This window comes from Aphidius gifuensis, linkage group LG4 (assembly GCF_014905175.1).
Source record: "Aphidius gifuensis isolate YNYX2018 linkage group LG4, ASM1490517v1, whole genome shotgun sequence".
Lineage (NCBI taxonomy): Eukaryota > Metazoa > Arthropoda > Insecta > Hymenoptera > Braconidae > Aphidius > Aphidius gifuensis.
In genome coordinates this window covers 2782190-2803180 of record NC_057791.1, presented here as the reverse complement: position 1 = coordinate 2803180, position 20991 = coordinate 2782190, and the positions used below count along the sequence as shown (strand labels likewise).

At 21.2% G+C, this 20991-nt stretch overlaps 1 protein-coding gene across 4 annotated transcripts in view; it reads left to right on the top strand.

The window, feature by feature from the left end:
* Window positions 1–20991, top strand: part of LOC122854484 (proteoglycan Cow) — a 38474-nt gene that overhangs the window by 8506 nt on the left and 8977 nt on the right. For all 4 annotated transcript variants that reach the window (XM_044155207.1, XM_044155205.1, XM_044155204.1 and 1 more), the window contains exons 2-4: window positions 14699–14756; window positions 18054–18156; window positions 18560–18688. In XM_044155207.1, the coding sequence (XP_044011142.1) occupies window positions 14699–14756; window positions 18054–18156; window positions 18560–18688 (290 nt within the window). The remainder of the gene's footprint in view (window positions 1–14698; window positions 14757–18053; window positions 18157–18559; window positions 18689–20991) is intronic.

Genomic DNA, 20991 nt, shown 5'->3' with positions numbered 1-20991 from the left:
AGTATACTAGTATTCCCTTATTAAAAATAATATTAATCAAAACTTTTTAATAATGAACATTTAATTTAGTATACATATTGTAAAATTTAAATTACCATTTCCTACCTCATTGCCAACCCCCTAGTTAACTTAATAAACTAAAATACTACCACACTAATTACCCACGTAAAACCAACAATTCATATACATAAAACCACAAATTGAGGAAACAAGACTATCCAATTGTATATATATATACTACAGCCTATTATTTATTTACTCTAATCAAGAATTAAATTTTAATCATGAAAATTATGTTATATATTTATATAATAATCAAAAAATTTAAAAATTCAACTAAACGTAATAATTATTATTGCGTGCATGACTATATTTCCAATAAATTAATACATACATAAATTATAATGATTATAAGATCTTGTCTAAATTTGGCATATCTATCTAGTGCGACTCGTTGAAATATTTTAGGGTCAATAATGCAAACACAGCTAATGGCAGCAAATTGTAAACACATTAAACCGTGATATGAGAATACTGCAAACTATTCAGAAATAGAAATTTTAGTTGTATATATATATATACACACATGTATTCTCTAATGATAACCCATTTATTTCTGCATTTAATGCAATTTGTTATTTGATATATGCGTATGTGTATTATTTACAACAAAATTTTTATTTAAATTTTAAAATGAATATAATATTAAAATAATAATAGATATTTTAATTTTTAAACAAAATTTAAATAAATAAATAATATAGTATATCATATTGTTACCTAAAAAGAAAAACAAATTTTTTTTTTGTATAAAATTTAGTAAAATTTTCTTGTTATTTAAAAATACATGACTAAATTTTCCAATTTAATATTAAATTTTTTCTAAATTATTTAACCAAATGAAATGAGGTCATAAAGCCTTATAAATTTTTTTATTTTTATTATAAATTGTAGGCTTTTTTTAATTATAAAATATATTTACTAATAAGTATTGAATAAACAATTGACTTGGAATTACAAATTTGATTTATAATATACGAGTCAAATAGCAGCCGTACAGAGTCATATATCGAACGTAGCCTATTTGTCTATTTGAATGTTGTTAGGGTTGCACTATAGAATAGGAGTAAAAAAAAAAGAGTAAATTTGAGAGATGTATATGTATAGAGGGAATACAACCATGGAGAATTGGTGGAGGTTCAGTGGAGGCTATAAGCCCCGAGGTAATCCTCCTGTACGCTTTTGGCACATGGATAGAAAATGTTGTATATATATTGCGTATTTGCAGTGGTATAGGGTTATATATGAAGCGTGGAATAGACATAGTATAAGAGAGAAAAAAAATAAAATAAAAAAAAAATTATTAAAAAAAAAAAAAAAACAAATAAAAAGAAAGTTACGAGATAAAGAAGGACAAATGGGGAAGCCTCTTTGATATCTGAACGTTGCCAAGTCACTCACCTTTTGCTTCAAAGGTTTTTTTATTATTTTTTTTTTTAACTTGTAAAATAAAAAAAAAAAAAGCTTCTTTTATTTACACACAACTACCTCTATCTACTTTTGCAGTCTGCAGGCTTTTTTTCACATGTGTAATTTTATTTTTTTTTTTTTTCATTATTCTTAATTTTTTATATTTGATATAAATAATGTACTTTATATTTTCTATTAGCTTATCATCTTTAAATTTATTTTTTTCTAAATTTTAATATGACTTTATTATATTGTCAGTTATTATTATTAGGGAAAAAAATTAATATAAAATAAAATTAGTTTGTAGAATTAATATAAAAAATTTACAATAACTTTACGTGGGGTTTTTTATTTTATTGATAATAAACAAGAGAGTTAATATTAAAGCCTAATAAATTTAATAGCTTGATGTTAAATGTTACATTGCAAATTGATAACGCTTAAAATTGTCAATTATCCAAAAGAAAATATATAAAAAATAGATCTATATTATATAAAAACATCAAATTAATAAAAAAAATAAAAAACTGATTATATTATTTAACTTTTAATGTTGAATAAAATAAAACATTATTAACTTTGAATAATCCAGTAACTTTTGTCTGTTCTATTTCTGTGATCTCAAAGAAATTTAAAGAAATAAAAAATTCTAAAATAATTGGCAAAACGAATGCTATTGAAAGATCTTTAGAACCAGTATAAAAAAAATAAAAAAAAAAAGCTCCAATACATATAAAAAAGAAATAAATAGAAATTGATAAAAAAAAAATAAAAAAACTGGTCGAGCTTTTTTTTTTTTTTTTTGTTAGAGTGAATTTCTACATCTTTGTGTTGACCTGAATGAGATTCTCAATGCAGTTGATAAAAGGGCATCAAGTAAAGTTCAGATAACAATCTTCCATGATAAATTCAATAAAAGCTATAAGAATAATCGAGTCATAAAAAATATAATTCATTGATTTATCATAAAAAAAAAAAATATGCATATAAACGTTAAATGTGTTATAAAAAATTTAAATGCATCAGTATTCGAGTTATAAATTTACTTATCTAAATTTTTTTTTTAACATATAAAATCAATTTTGTCTTTTACAAAAAAAAAAATGTATATACTTATTTAATTTTTTTTTTATATGATAGTTGAAAGCTCTAAAGGAAAAACACAAAATCGTGTAAAAGACTCTCTTCAAAGTTGAAAGCTCAGATGAAGCTTTATATTATTATTATTATTTTTTAAATTTGTCTTTTTTATTTTATATATAAGACTTTGTCTTTTGGTTTTTTTTTATTTTATGAAAATCCATCTATTTCACGCTTATTTGATATCCTTTGCCAAGAATTTTAAGTGACGAAAAATAGCAAAAGTGCGGATAACGCAAAATATGAAAAATAAAAATTCCAATGACATTGAGAGCACTTTTTAAAACTTGAAAAATAGAGTTGGGTATTTGGTTTATGTAAAAAATAGGGTTAACATATAGAAAAAAAATATTAAAAATAGAAAAAAAATGGGTCTTGCCTTGAGCATTTTTCAATATCGAACAAATGATTTTTATATATTTTATTTATTTTTTTTTTTTATTTTTTTTTGGGCATGAAAAAGCCAAATCTTTTTCGTCACGATTGTGTATATTCATTGATTTTTGAAATAAAATATAAAAAATAGAGTTGCAAGTCTGACTGACACTATACTTCAACCTATCGGATTTATTTATTTTTTTTTTTTGTGGTAGAAAAAAAAAAATAATAATAAAAAATAAAAATGACTGCATATATATGAAGCTTTTCTTTATTTTATTTTTTATATTTTCCTTTAGATACTTTACAATAGAATCGAGTGGATCAAATTTTTTTTTTTCTGTAAATTCTTTTGTCCATTCTTAGATTCATTTTCTTTGTGAGTGAATTGATGTGATATCGCAATGCCACGTAACAAAAAAACTAAATTACCAACTTTTACTTTATTTTACAGTATTTTCTTTTTTAGTTTTTGCCATTTTTCTTTTTATTTTACATATAGTATATGGAAAATAATAAAAAAACTGTAAAATTCTTTAGGTATATATGGTCTTTTACGAAATTTCTTTTTTTGTCTTTCAAAAGCAATCTCATTTATTCTTTTGATTTTTTTTTCTTTTCTTTCACTCTCTGTTTGTTGGCTTAAATATATTTTTTTTTTCCATCGTCAAATCTTTCTCAATCATTTACATCATTTTTTGTTCTTTTCTTTTCAAAGTCCATTCGTTTACTCTTCATTCAACCGCAACACGAAAGGTAGTTTGGCCCAAAAAACCTTGGTGAATTTTTGTTAGTTGTGGGTGGCAAGGGCAAAGGGGTAAGCTTGCAAAATATAAAAAAAAAAAAGGATATATACGTAATAGAAAAAAAAAAAGCTTTTGAAGTGTATATAAACTGCGGTGTACTATAACGTCACAAGAAAAAATAAAATATGCAAACTAAAGTTTTTTGCGTCACAAGATTGTTACTTTAAAATAAATTAAATTTGACGTTTAAACTTTTTAATATATATTTTTTTTTTATTTTACAATTTCTTATTTGACTTTTTATATATATGTGTACTTTTTTATATGTATTCTTATATATTTATTTTTATATATAAAATGACAAAATAAAAATTTGAAAATAGTGTATGTACTTAGTCCTGAATATTGAATTTACTTTTGGTTCACTTGAACGATTTTAAACATGAGTTTATTTATTTATTTATTTATTTTTGCTATAAAAAGAACATACATAGTAATTGCCTATAAAAAAATAAAAAATATCAGCAAAAAAAAAATTTATTTGAATATTTTTTAACTTGTGTGCGAAGAAATTGCACTAAAAGTATTTTTTGAATTTTTAATTCCTTTTTCTTATATTATTTTATTTTCACAAAATAGAAGTTTAATTAAAAAATAATTGTTCTCCTTTTTTTTTTATTTTTTTGATACTTTTATACGCCTAGAAAAAATCAATTTAATTTTTTAATAGAATTGGTATTTTTTATGTGATAATAAGGCTTAATTTTTTTGTTTTTTTTTTTTTTTTAAACTGCAAGGTGAAAATTTTAGATAATTTTTTTTGTGCTTTGATTGTTCATTATATTTGCGAATACAGTTTAATAGTAGTATAGTAGTAGTGACCTCGTACTATTTAAAAAATAATTTAATTTTCTCATTTTCACAAATCAAGTGTGAAACCAAACTACCAAATTTAAATACCAATCGAGTTTAATGAATTTCAATCTCTCAATTGTAACATTTAACAAAAATTTAACTATTAAAATTCTCAATGCACGCGATTATATTACATGCTCATGTTTCAAGTATACTTTGATCCAAATAATTTGATAATAAAAAATCACAATAAATTTTATAATTCATTAGTCGATTTTATTTTTTTTAATTCAAGCAATAATTAATGATTTCTTTGTTTATTTATTAGTCAATAAATAGTCCAAATAATTTTGATATAATAAATTAAAACATACAATAGTACAAAACCATTTGTCTTCTCGCAATTTTCATATACAAATATTTAATTAATTAGAGATCAAAGCAAAAAATAAATAAAAGAAAATCTTGGGGATTTTCGCTGTAAAATTTATCTGAATAAAAATAAAATTATTATATCTATACGTTAATTATAAATGAAAAAAAAAGCGTCTGTATTATTTGAAATACATTTTTTTAATAAATGTAACCTATATTTAAAAAATTTCAATTATCAGTGATGATTAAAAAAAAAAAATAATTTAATTGAATAAAATGAAAATTTTTCGCGTTCATATTTTAAATTAAAAAAATGAAAAAACACGTTCGTTATGTGCTTTTGATAAAATATAATGAAATAAAAATAATAATTAAAATAAAAAAAAAAATAATAATAATTATGTAAAATATTTTACAGCTGAAATTTTCATTTTGTGAATAATGTTATTTTATTCGTGTAACTTAAAAAATAGATTAGGACAGATGAAAATTTCTCATATACATGCCATGTCTAGCAACTTTGTATATTTATTTTAAGAATTTATATGCATATTTTTTTTTTTTTTTTCGTTGAGCTTATGCATAATCGCTTCATTTTTATATGCTTTTTCACATCAGGAAAAATTTACGGATAAGAATGTGGCACTATATTTTATCTCCAAAAGTATATTACATTTAACAAGAAAAGTAGAAAATAAAGAGACAAAAAAAAAACTATCTAAACCTTGCATTTTTGTGTGTTAACTAAAATATTCATAAAGAAGAAGTAAAAAAAAAAAAAATATAAATATTGGGGACAAGAGAAAGAAATAATTTAAATACAACGAAAAAAAAAAAAAAAAACATAAGAATTGTAATAAAATGTATATAGAGAAAGGAACAATAACTTTAGCTTTAATTTCCTGGTGTCTTTTCTTCACTTTTTCACTATATATTTATACATATATATGTGTTCTACTTTTCCTACATTTTCTAGCCATATCCGTGTGGTATTCCCGGAGGCACCATGACACACCCGGTTGTGTCCTCTTAATTCTGCAACTGCCTCGGGAACTTTACAGTCCTCTCTTGGATATATAACCCATGAATTTGTTAAAAAAAAAAACTCACAAAAAGGAGGTAAAGTTGCGAGAGAGAGATACATGAAAATTCAAGAAAGTTAAAAGGGTTTAAATGAAAAAGACAAAGATAAACGATACCCAAATGTACTTGAAAACATGCATACATATACAAATATAAAATTGCGTACATGTGTGTACATTTGTGTGTTTACTTTACTCGTAGATTTTTGCACGAATAAATGAGAGAGTCATCCAAGTCAAATGCAGAGTCTCTTGAATCTCTTTTTTTTTTTTTTTTTTTGAAAAAAGTAAATATGAAAAAAATTAATTGAAATATTAATAATGATATTTAAAATTGTGGATATATATAAATTTTAATTAATTTATGTATTTAAAGTTTAAAGTAAATTTTATTTAAAAAAAAAAAAAAAAATTGAATTAATGTATTTAGATTATACATTTGGATTTTATTTAAGCTTAAATTTCAAAATGAAAATTAATATCTATCTATGTACTAGACAAAGTTTAAATTTTTAATATTTTTTATTTTTTGATTTAAAGAGTTTATAAAAGCTCTCGTAATGTTGTTCATGTGGTAAATTTACGTCTATCGGAAAATCGTTTAACTTGTGTTTTTAAACTTTTCTATATAAAAGCTCATTTGCATGTACTTATATTTTAGAAAATTATTATTAAAATAATTATCACTTGTTTTATTATATATTTACATTTATTTTAGTTGAAAAAAGAAAAATTAACTGTTCAAATGAACAAGTTACTTTTTATACAAATAATAGTATATTTTTTATGATTATATAAATTTTTTTTATAACTAATGTTTCAATCATTCCACTGACACATTTGTCAGTATTAAATTTATACTAATTATTTTTGAAAAATATACATATCAAATAACACAATTATCTTGAAGCAAATATTACTTTTTCAATTTATATATGCACATAAACAAATATTATAAAAAAAAAAAAGGTGTGCGTGACCACCTTGGAATTTACTGGCAATCGATTTTACTCAAGGCGCAATGCGTCAACCATGAAAATATATATGTCCTTGAATTCACTCTTTAAAAATTCAACACACTTAAATAATAATTTAAAAATCATTATATTTAAATGAAAAAAAAAAATTATAAATATAGTTTTTTAAAAAATATAATAATAACTAATCCAATTAAAAAAAAAAAAAAAAGCTTACACCTTTATATATTCAATCGTAATTTAATTATTCAAACTTTTAATGATAATCATTATTATTATAAATGTATATAAGAAAGTTGACTTTTAATTTTAATTAACAAGATATATACACACACTTTTAGCTGTGATGAGGATTATTCCCAAAGCTCAGCTTTAATCAAACGATATATATATTTAATATATTTAATATACTATGGGAACATGTCAGTTATCCTCTTAAAAGTGTCTAAGATTCATACGATAAACCATCATCATTATCATCATCATCATCATGTCACTAAATATATTCATGAGCATATATATATACAATAGTAAAATGACAATGAGAAGCATACATCAAAGTTTTAGTTAAATTTAACATTATTATATCTTTGTGTATGTATGTTTAAATATAATAATGATATATTTAAACGATTAAAATTCTCAACCCTTTATCATTCTTATCACTCAAGAGATTAGATGTGATGGTTTATTATGAATTTAGAAGCTAAAACATGGCACTTATGTTACTATCTCTCTCTCGCGCGTTGTCTGGTTGTGTCTGACCTGACGTAGACCACTTCTACTTTGGCTTAATAATTTATGTGCCATCGTCTTTTCCAACCACACGAGACAATTAAAGGATATTGCTTTACCCTCTTTCTCTTTATATTACCATCACTTTTATTTATATATATATATATAAAACAATTTTATTTATTATTCCATTATTTTTTATTTATTTTTTTATTTCACAATAGAATTATATTTGGAGTGTATATCAAGTCATCAAAATAAGCACGTATTTAAGTGTTTTATTTTTTAATTTTTTTGTTGATTAAACTTTAATTACTTGTATTCAAAAATTATTAATATATTTTTATAATTTTTATATAAATATTATTTACATTTATTTATTTGAAAATACAAATATTAAATATAATTTATATTTTTAAAAATAATAATTTACAAATTTAAATTTTAAAAAATATTTAATTTCAATTTTATTCATTTTTTATTTTCGTAAATTTATATTGTCAAATATTTCTTTTTATTTTTTATATGTAAATTTTAGTTTATATATATATATGCATAAAATAATCATGTTAAAAAATTACAATACAATTTATTGTTATTATTTTACAATTGCCTTTGATTAATGTTGAAAATTCAAAACATGTAAGCTCAATTTATTGATGAAATTGTTAATAAATTTAGTTTAAAAAAAAAAAACTACTAACTTATCGAGCTTCAGAAAAACAACATTGTACATATACATATATTTCTTGAAAGTTATAAAGTTGTTGGATTTTGGAGGAGAAGTTTAGATAGTCTGGTGGCTTTTGAGCTCTCGAAAAGTCACTATCGTAGTGAAATTACAGGAGAAGGTTGAAGCAACTTTAGTTAACATATAATTGTATACATATATATATGTATATTTTGGTATTTGAGTTTGAGTATATAGCCATGAGAGCAAAAGTGTGGTCGAGTTTAGGAGTAAACGCGTCCACATGGCGTCAGTATACTCTTATCTCATCTTTGAAAGAGCTGATCCCACACCAAGGTTTGTTCAACTAATGGTTTTGGTTCGACCAATCGTCGTATTACTACTTACTTGTTCTACTTATTGTATATATACAAAGTACTTGTGTGTATACAAACTTAAAAACCAATGCTTTTTTCACGTGAAAAAAAAAAAATTATACAATTGAAACAAATGTTGATAATAACTAAGCTAAAATTCTGGAAAACAAAAAACTAAGCTGTGTAATTTTATACTTCCGGTATTTGCTTTTTTACTTACGTCATTTTATTTTTTTTTTATATATATACGTTTTAAAAAATAAATAAAATAAAACTTAATTGAGTTAAATATAAAATAAAAAAACGATTAGAATTGTTATTTTTTTTTTTTTTGTATAACAAAACTTTTTTTTATCCAGACTTTGTTGGGCTTAGAGATTTACTGAAATTCTATCTTAAGACTCTATATAGTTTCATTATAGTCGAATGAGATTTATTCTGTCGGCTTGAAAATCTAAAAAAAAAAAACTTTTTCTTAAATGAACAAAATTAAAGTTTAATTTTCTGATAAAAAGTTTATTTTATTTTATTTTTTTTATAATAATACTAGATAATTTTAATTATTTATTGTTAAATAATTTTACATCAAATATTTTGATTGATTTTGATTTTTCATTATTATTTTATGAATAATTTTTCAAGTTTATAATTATAATAAGTTTAAAATTTATTCATGAAATTTATCAAGATAAACTTGAATATTTTTTCATTTTTTTTTTTATCTTTGACATTTTATTTATTTGATATTTTTCATGAATATATTTATTTAAATAATTATAGTATATAATTTTATATATGAAAAAATTTAAAAATATAATAAAAAATTTTTTTCTTTGTATTTTGTATAAATAAATGACGAATCGAATAAAATGTCAATATTTGCAAAATAAATATCTGACAGTTTTTCGATAACCGCAGTTGTCAGAAACTATGTCGTATAATGCCTTTGGCATTTTTCTATCTCAAAAACTTTATCAATTAATTTATCACTTGTGTTTGTGGATGATTGCCTCCGGGAAGTATAAAAAAAGAAAAAAAATAATTCATTTATTCTTTTGATTTAAAATAAAAAATAAACCTATAGGTATAATTCTGTCAAGAATTTTGTTGAAAATATATAATGTAACTTTGTTTGAATTTTAATTTGGAAATAATCTCGCAGGAAAATAATTGTGGTGCAATTAATGAACAGGGAAAAAAGAAAATAATTAAGCTCAATGAAAGATAAAAATAATAAAATAAAATAAATTATGATGATTATTATATATAACGTTGAAATATAATTTTAAATAATTGCAATTAGCTTGGTAAAGTAAATTTTTATTACACACATATGATAGATCTGACAGAGTAATTAAGTGTTTGTATATTAGGTATATTATATTTGTTAAAATTGTCATGTTTGACGTGACAAAATGAACTTTTCAACATGAAAATTCAGCTGAAATTTGTGAACGAATTTATATGCTGTATTAATTTTATGAGGCTGATGTGAGAGATAATTAACAACACTGCAGAAACTTTGAGCAATATTTATATATTAAAAAAAATTTCATATAATAAGTTTGTTAACATTGAAACATGTATAGTTAATTGTTTATTCAAGACATAATTTTAATTGCCAGTATGTTGACAATATTATACAAAAAAAAAAAAAAGAAACAAAATATTTTTAATTATTGGATATTTTTTATTTGAGCTTTTTTTTAATTGTTTAGTTAATAAATATTAGCTGAAATAATTTTTTATTATTCATTCATATTATTTTATATGATAAAATATATTTTTCAAATATTATTTCAATTGATTTTTTTTTTAATTCAATTTAATTGAATTGGAACACTCAAAAAAGTAAACATAATTTTTGAAAAAGAATTTTTTTTTTTGTGATGAAGTGACTCTCTAAATACTACTCATATTTGTTATTGAAACTTTTTTTTTTTTGTTTTTTCCTCTTTCAAATAAAAGTTGATTAATAAAAATTTGAAAAAAAAATATTTAATTTTATCGATGCATAATGAATTACGTCCACTTTACAACTCCTCAAAAATACAATAGCATGCAAATTTAATTTTTCGTTTTTTAATTTTCTTTTTAAATAAAAAAATATATATGTATATAAATAAAAACAAAAAATAGAATTTATTCAATATCAAAAAGCTCTATTTGTATGAAATAAATTTTTACATAAATGTAAAAATTAATAATATATTTTTTCAATTTAAATTATCTCATGAAAAAAAGGATTTTATTTGATTAAAAAAAATTTTATATTGCTGTAAAATAATTATTATTTCTCAGAAATTCTATGTAGGTATACTAAAATTAATAAAAAACAAAATAATACCCAGCTAATTAAGCTTGAATGAAAAAAAATTAATCTGTTTCAATGAAAAATATAGAAAATTAAAAATTGAGAAAAACATTACAACAAAAAAAAATTTATTTTCGCAAGCTCCAAAGGTTATTAAATTAAAAAAAAAAAAAAATATTACCAGACGATTGTGATTTTTCTATTGCTATATTTAAAATTAAACTACAAAATTAAATAATAATTTTGAATAAAAATAGTCAAATAATAACATGGTACATTTATTCTAGCAAAAAAAAAAAAAAAAATCTACATACAAAACAAATATTTTAATCATCAACAATTAAATTTAGTAATATGAATTTTCTAATGTCATATACACACACATATTAAAATATAGTATAGTTAAGTCAAACGATAAATCCCAGGTGAAACCTCGAAACCTCTTGAAATTTCATATCAGTAAGCATAATTACATCCAAACTATGCTAGTTGAGCGTAAATACATATACTCGTTTTAGTAGTATAAAGATGAGTGGTATGAGGCTGACATCCGTTTATGAAATACTAGGCAGACACATAAATATATATACAAATGCATTTAAAAATACATGTATATACATTTGTGTGTATACATACATATAATCTAAATACAAATATGTAGTCTGTTTTATCTAATTTTCATCGTGTGCAACTGTAATAGTTATTATTATTTTTTTTTTTTTCTATTTATTTTTTAGTATAAACGCACGTACATATATTTAAAATACAAGTGTGTTATATTGTATTTTATTTATATGTGTATATGTAAACTGTGTAAAAGCTCAGATCAGGGTATTATTATTGTAAAATGAATGAGTCAGAGAATGATAAACTTTAGAGAGACATTTTGAGGTGGGTTAATAGTTAAACGTGCAAAATGGAAAATAAATGATGGTCAAAAATTTAAATATCCATTTAAACAAAACTAAAACAAAATATATTTACGGAAATTAAATTTTATACATATATATAAATCATACAATAAATTTTCCACAATTTTATATGATGATGGGTTTAATTTTATCATTCAAATGTTTGTATATATGTAAATTCCTTTTTTTTTTTTGAATATTTATTATGTTTTAATTAAAACAAAAATAAAACGGTAGCTTTTTTTTTAAATAATATTATTTAAAAATATCTACGCTTTAAAATACCACACTTGGTTTATAAGTTGAAAATTTTATTTGAATATAATTTTAAAATTTTTCAAGCAGTAAATATATTTTATGAATAAATAATTCCATCAAATGTTTAGAATATTTTTCAATGAAAATATATAAATTTTTTTCATATCGTTAAATAGATTTGTGTTGAAATATTTATATTTTTTTTAAATGCTTTTTTTTCTAATAAAATTTGAATTGAAATTGGGTATGGAATTTTTAAAAAATATATATATTTAGAGTTGTCCAAATTTTAGCCGCAGGGTTCTCGGCACATGGTTATTAGGTAGTTGCTATAGCATCAAATTTTGTGCGTGTTCTCATGGCTAAAATTGCTATGAATATTCAATTATTTCAATTGGGTATATATTGCTGACGAATATATATATAGAAAGGGGTCAGGTGAATCTGGATAAACCACATGACAGTATTGATTAGCATCTATATATTATACATTCAATCATATTAATCATCAATTCCATATAAATATTCAATAATAAAATAAATGTTTTTAATTAAATTAAAACTTGCTATAAATTTTTTATACTTTAAATTTTATTTTTCAATATATTTGGCTTAGTTTTTCATTTTATTTTTTAATCCATTGTTATTTATACAGTCGACATTTTTGATGGTATTCATAAATCTTTGAATTAAATTTATGTATAATATATATTTCAAGAATATATAGCTTTTAAGAAATTGCTTTTGATAAATAATATTGTTCAATATTTCATTTTTTTTTTATGCCAATATAAATAGGGAAAATAATTTCTATATTATTTTTTTTTTTTGTAAATATTATACAACGTATTATATTCAAATCTGATATGAAAAAATATATATATAATCAACATGCATTTTAAAATTATATATCAATGGATAATAATAAATTAAAAAAAAAAAATAAATAAATTTTATATATGATTTTTATATATACAAAATATTTTATATTTATTTTTTCATTATTATTCAAATCATAAAATTTTAGTGTGTGAGTGTGTACATGTTCAATTTAAAAACCATTCTAAAATCTCAAATTTTATCATGCATAGAGGAGAAAATCTGCGAACATTTATCGAGAAAATATATATATATAAAAAATAAAAAAATTAGAGCAAGAAAAAAGGATGTAGGGTGAAGAAAAAAAGTATAGGTTTAGCATGAAGTATCACACACCACCACTAAAAATGAGGGTGAAAAATTTTAGTTCAAGCTAGATGCACAAGGGTAACATAATGGAATGATGTAGCTGTTTTTTTTTTTTTTTTATTTTACAAGGAAAACTGATGCTAGATTTAGTGTGGGATATTTTAAAGAAAATGTGCTGACCTACGTGCTCGTAAGTCTGTATAAAATGATTTTATTGCATCGTTTTTTAAATTTTTTTTCTCACCATATACATTTACGGAAATCCCATCACGTGTTTTATTCTAATGTGACCAAAGTTTTTTTATTTTTAAGCTTTATCTCATTAGAAAGAAATTTAAAGTAATGTTTAAAATTATTTTTATAAATTCAAAGAAATTATTTAAGTGTACAAGAGTGTATAAAATCGATTGTTTTTTTTTATGGCAAGGATTATTTTTTAAAGTCAGCTGCAAATAAAGAGAGAGAGTGTAAAAATATATAGATATAAATAAATTCTTTATTATTGTAACGATAAATTGATAAAAGAAAAGGATTTTTGAAAAATTTTTATTTGAAAAATAATTTAAATTTATGTGATGATGATAATAAATTTCGATCGTGTGTTAACTGGACCATCGTTGAAAGTTTCTATCGAGTTGTCCCGTTGGCAGGATCCACTTGCTCTTAAATTTTACTACTACTATTACAACTATTACTATTGCTACCGGTCGATTTTACCATCCCTATTTCTGTTATATATTTATATGCAGAACCATAAGGGCGATTAATTGGCAAAGTTCATTTCTCGTTCAATTAGTTTAAGATTATTCTCGTGATATGCTAGTATTTCTCTGAATATTGCCCAACTGATTGAATCTACTGTAACAAAATTTTTTATTACATTTTTTTTTTTTTTTACTTTGTAAAAACTTTCAATGAAAAATAATTTCAATATTAGATTTTTCTTTTTTATTTGTAATTTGTATGGATTGTTAAACTTTTTTGGTAAGATTTTTTTTTTTTTTTTTGAGTTGACAAGAAAAGTTGAAAGAAAAAAAAAACAAAATTAAAGTATATTCTCTTGTTTAATTAAAGGGTAATTAAACGCCATCCTTTGGGAATCAAAAAAAGACAAATTTGAGTTTATAATATTGTTCTTTCAAATGTTAATTTTATATTTAAATTAAAAATCAATAGTAATAAACAATATACTAATTATAAAATTTTTCTATTTATGTTTCAGGATGATACAAGGATTTTTAAAGTTGGAGACAAGAAGAAATGGATTCATGATCCAAACAGTGAGTATTATTAATGACTTTAATAAAAATTTAATCAATTCTGATTAATTGCATTAGTGGCTCGTAGAATTAAACAAAAAAAAATTAAATCACAATTGTTCAAAGATTTTAATTAAATTATTCAATGATTTTAAAAGAAAACTATCAATATCTTTAAAAAAAATTAGAAACAAATCACCAATAGAAAATTAGAGTATCTTTTTTAAAAAAATATATATTTATAAATAAAAAAGCTTTTTATATAATTTAAAAAAAAAGTCACGTATTTAATATTCTTGTATAACTAAAAGAGTCTGTGTGCACTTGATTTGCGTGACCTTATCGCGAATAATCGGTTAGCTTGAACGTGTCTTAGATCCATAGAACCCCATATGCTTTTTTGTATATTCATATTTTTTATATCACCAACAAAAACGTTTTACTATTAATTTATTCATTTAAAAAAATATATAGTTATATGTACTTAGCTATTTATCGTCTATTGTATACATCATTTTTTTTATTTAAAAAAAAAAACAAATTAAGTATATAAACTATAAATAAATAAATTTATATAACAATTAAAAATTAATTTCATCAAACAAAAAACACATCATCAAACATCCAACAGAAAAAGAATCTTTTATATTCTAAAAATGTTTTTCAAGTAGTAACAGTCAATATTTGCTCAGACGGTAAAAAAAAAAAAAAATTCTATATAATTTTTTTAAAAAGTATCATATATTAAAAATAGATTAAATGATTAAAAAAAAATAAACTGTCAATTAATCTCAATGTCAAATTAATTATATTTATTAAAATTTCAAAGTTAAATAAATATATTTCCAGACAGTTATTTTTAAGTATGACAATAACATGCAGAAAATATTTTTTTAAAAATCACGATAATTGAGAATGATGTAATGGATATTGATCCAAGACTCACATATTAAAATTGAGTTGAATAAATTCCCTGTGGTGTTTGAAATGTATATATATGTATATAAGTCTAGAACATGTATTTGTTATGATGATGATGATGATGATAATGATGATGATACCAACTGACAAAGCTAGAGAGAAAACTAGGTGTGATATGGCTTGATTTGTTCCCTTTTCTTGTCTGTAACATGTCATGTCATTAGCATGCCAAAACGTATATATAATCTGGCAAATTCACTAGCATTTGATTCTGAAATTGTGTGCTTAACAATATCCTGCACTCGACGTTATATTCAATCCATTCACTATTCCTTTGTATGAACAATAGTCTCTGTTATACCAGATTTATAAATTTGTCCAAAATGAGAACATACAAATTCCAACCAATTTTCATGCAAATTAATATTTAAAACGTTTCTATTGATCAATTTATTAATATTTATTTATTTATACAATACTTGTAATCATTATTTGAACAATATATACATACTTTTTTTTTTTTGAATATTTAAATCAAAAATTTAACATCAAGAAAACTTGGTTAATACTTAATAGCCCTCAACGACGATAGTGGATTAATATTAAATTTACTAATAGGACATTAAAAAAATTTTTTTTATAGTCTTAAAATGTGCTTTTTTAAATGTAATTTTATACATTTTTTTAAATACTTTATAAAATTAATTAATTTATTTTTTAGATTGATATAAATATTTTAATTAAAACTATACATTTTTAAAAAAAAAAAAGAACAAATAGATTAATTATATTCTATAGAAATTATTTTAATTTTTTATTATAAAGTTAATATATTTATTTAAATTTATTTTTACATTGTCAATTAAAAAAAATTTATTATAGACTTGAAAAAAATATACTAATGTTGCTAATTTTAATGCAAGGTAGTTTTTTAATTTTTTAAAATTAATTTTAGTAAAAATTTAAAAAGGTTAAATCAATAAAATTAATTAAACAAAGTCCTTGAATTATTAATGTCTTTAAATTGGATTTTATTTTTATTTTTTATCAATTTAAAAACAGATAATTTATTTTTAAAATAACTCAATTATTCGTTCAATAATAAATTATATTTATTTAACTGATTTATTCATTCGAAATTTATTATTGAATTTTTTAATTATTATATTAAGAATATAACCAGTTTGATAGATTTTTAATTTCACACTTTAAAGCCTCAATTAAATCATAGCAATAAAATTTTAAAAATGAAAAAATATTTTTATCAAAAATAACTGGATTCAGACAAGATTATCCCAAGGTAGAAATAAAAGCATTAATTTAATTTTCATTTTAATTACATAACCGTACGGTTTTATGAGACCGTTGCTGCTGTCTGAGCGTGGTTAAAAAAAAAATATATATAAAAAGAAAAAACTTAAGATTTTATTTTTAAAGCGATGGAGAAACGAGAAAAGAAAAAAAAAAGGATAATCACGAATTAATGCTATACAGTAGAACGTTGATTATAAAAATGCATGTATGCATAAGTTGTATTTTAATTTAAATATACAACTTAATAGAAATAAATTTTTTTTTAAATATTAAGACTAACAAGACAAGCCGTGACGTTAAAAATAAATTTAAAAAAAAAACAAAATTCAGTCTATCAAGTTTATAATAAAATTAAACATCAGACAGTATATATTTATAGTATTAACTAAAAACTCTTTTGTTGAATTTGTTTTTTTTTATTTCAATTGTTCTGCATATTTTATTAATCTTTTGTTTTAAAATTTTTTCTCATCATATTTTCAAGATCTACTTAAATAATTATTTAAATTTCTTCATTGTTAAAATTTACACACAATTTTTAAAAATATTTAAATTTAATATTTTATTTTTTTATTAACAAAGTTTTTTTTGTATTGAAATGTAATAGTTGAAATATTTCTTTTGACAAAAATAAATATTAAATGTATATAAGATAAAAAAAAAAAAAAACAAATAAATAAAAGTATATATTATAAATACTGTAAAAATTTTTCAAAAAAATACTTTATATAATACTTTAAGAAAATGACGATAAAGTTTTGTAAAATTTTTTACTAAAAAACTCCTTAGAGAAGGATGAGCAGATAAAAAATATCCTTAGTAGTTCAAGTTTTTATTTATTTTTTTTTTACTTCAATTCGAGGATATATTTGTTGAAGAAAGTTTTTGAACGCCTTGAGGATGATACCACTCTACTCCATGTTTCATTCATTGATTTTTTTTTTTTTATTATTTATTTTATTTTATTTTTTGATGTATATAATATACATTAATTTTTTTAAAATCAAATATCAATATAAAAGAATTTTTTTATTTAAATAATTTATATTTTTAAATTAATAATATTTTAATTTTATTTTTCAGATGAACTTTGTCGACCATTGAATTGCAAAAAAAAAGAGCTATGTTTACTTGAAGATACTTTTACAGCAGTTTGTGTATCGAAAAAAGAACTACACAAATCTGGGTAAGTTAATTTATTAACTTGACTAAAAAAAAAAAAAAATTTTAATTGCACTGTTAAATAAATTTAACTAGAAATGGCAAATATTGTTGGAAAAAAAAAAATACAAACAAGTAAAGATAATTTGATTATTGGCTACGAATAAATGACTTCTAAAAAGAAAAATAAATAAATAAATAAATAACAGAAAAACGTTAAATAAAGATAATTAATTGTTGATCAATTATTTTTTTTTTAATCTCATTATAATCTTTGAAATAAATAATCAATATTCCTTTGTAAAAGAAATTAATTTTTCATCAATTTAAAATTTTAAAAATATCATTAATTAATTTACAAATTCATTGTAAGTTTTTTAATTTTTATAATACTTTTATTAATTGATTATTTGTTTATTTATCATCAGGGATATTGTTATTCCAAAATCAAGGGCAAATCAACAAAGGCGAATGAGAAATGATGAACCAGATGATAGTGATAATGATGATGCATTTTTCGATTCAGAGGATGATGATGAGGATCAAGATGAATCAAAGTAAGTAAACAAAATATTTTTTTTATTTAAATTTTAAGGGTCATCTAAAAATATAAAAACAAAGCATATATACATTTTCATATTGTATATTCTTCTGAGGCAACAATACAAAACTTTTGTTTTATTTTAAAATAGAAATAAAAAAGTTTTTTTTTATTCTTTAAATTTTTTTTTTTACTGCGTTATTATTCTGAGGTTAAAATTGTCACGAAGTGACCTGAAATTTTTTTTTTTTTACTTTTTACACCAATTTCACAGTGCTCTATCTGACTATCGACCTGAGAAAAAAATAAAAAAATCATACGTGTTTTCTTATATTCACTAGTTTTTTTTTCGAGTTTTTTTTTTCTATTTTGTTTTCTTCAAGTTTTGTGTATATTGTTTTTTTATTTGTTTCTAAAATTTTTGCTGTTTGCATTATGTTGCAATTTTCTATCTAGACTATCGTTTCAATAGCTGAAATTTTAGTAAAAAAAATGAGTAGTGCAACGCTTGAATACCTTCATTTTTTATTTTTAGATTTTTTGTTTTTTTTTTTTATTCTCTACATTTTTTTTTTCGAGTTTTTCTTATTATTTTTAATTTTTTTTCTTTAGTATATTTTTTTATATTTTTTTAAAATTTTTTGCTAATTTTGTTTATGTTAAATTTTTTGTTTCTTTTATCTGTTCTAAATTTTTTTTTTTTTTCTTTTTTTATTTCTATTTTTTATTAATATCTTAATTTTTATGTTATGCTAGTACCAAAATAATTCTTTATAATAGTTTACTTTTCATTTTTATTTTTTATTTTTAGATTTTTTGTTTTTTTTTTTTATTCTCTACATTTTTTTTTTTTCATGAGAGAATATATACATTCAACGATCGAAATTATGAGGCGTAAAATTGTCTAGTAAATTTTGTACTATATCTATAAAAAAAAAAAAATTATATTGCAGTTGAATTTTATTATTTTATCTATTTATTTTTATTAAATTTATTTATCTTAGACAAAAATAAAAAATAAAATAAACAATCTTATTATTCGTAGTAATAATAATGAAAAAGAACAATATTTTTTCTAGACAATTGATGCTCCAAGCAAAGGGTTAAAATGTGGTCACTCAAGTAATGGAAAAAAAAAAAAAAAATATTCTATCTATTTCGAAGGGCCTTGTTCTATTCCAATGTGTTTTTTTTTCTCTCTCTCAATTTCATTTTTAATTGCACAAACCTGTCTCATTCCTTGTGTTTACTTATAATTAACCGTACTCGCTGAGGCACTCTGCAAATTAAAACTTATCTGTGCCACTATACCTCTACTACTTGTTCATCCCCTAACACTTTCCCCCTAACATCACCCCCTTCAATAGCCTAGAGTATGTACAAACACTGCAAGCTCATTTCAACAATTTCCTTCCTGCCTCTTATCTTTTTTTTTTTTTTATTATTTTTTCTTTTGTTTAATTTTTTTTTATTCTTTAACCAACTACCTATACACATGACATATGAATTTTTATTTATCTTATAGATTTTTAAAATTTACAAATTAAGAAATTTAATTAATTGTATATAGTAATTTTAATTAATTAAATTATTTTTCTTTATATATCTATTATTTTACTGTTTTTTTTTTTTTTTTCGTAAAATGTCAATATCACTTTGACAATGTTAAAAGTAATTTTAACTTTTATTAACAAAGACAGTTGTGATAAGAATTGTTTTGTTCAAGTTGTTAAACTTGTTTAATACAATTTTACATGGAATTTAATTAAAATCTTATTTAATATTATTATATTCACTAATATGAATATAAATAAATTAACACAAAATAATTTTAAATAAAACATAATATTGATAGGTTTTAGTTAACAGTTTTAATTTATACATAGAACGTTATGGATTTGTTAAATCAATTGGGATTTATATGATAAATATATATATATACTGTGAAAATTGCAAAATTTTGAAAGACGTAAGGTGGATTAGATGTTGAATAAGAGAAGTAGATTATATAAAAGATAAAAAGATTTTGGATATTGGTAGAAGCAAAATCAGGCTTATCCACATTGTGTGTGTCTCTCTCTGAATTTTAGTATAAAAATAAAAAATATAAATTGGAAACTGATGAAATCACCTTGAGAGTTTGCACACTGTGATAGTTTATGGTTTAAATCAAACCAACACATAGAAAACGATATAATAAAAAATAGAAAAAAAAAATTTAGAGCAGCAGAAAAAAAAAAAAAAATAAAGGGTATATTATTTTGGTCGACATGAGCTTACTCGGCAATAAAAGTGGTAACTCGTATATTACAAACGAAA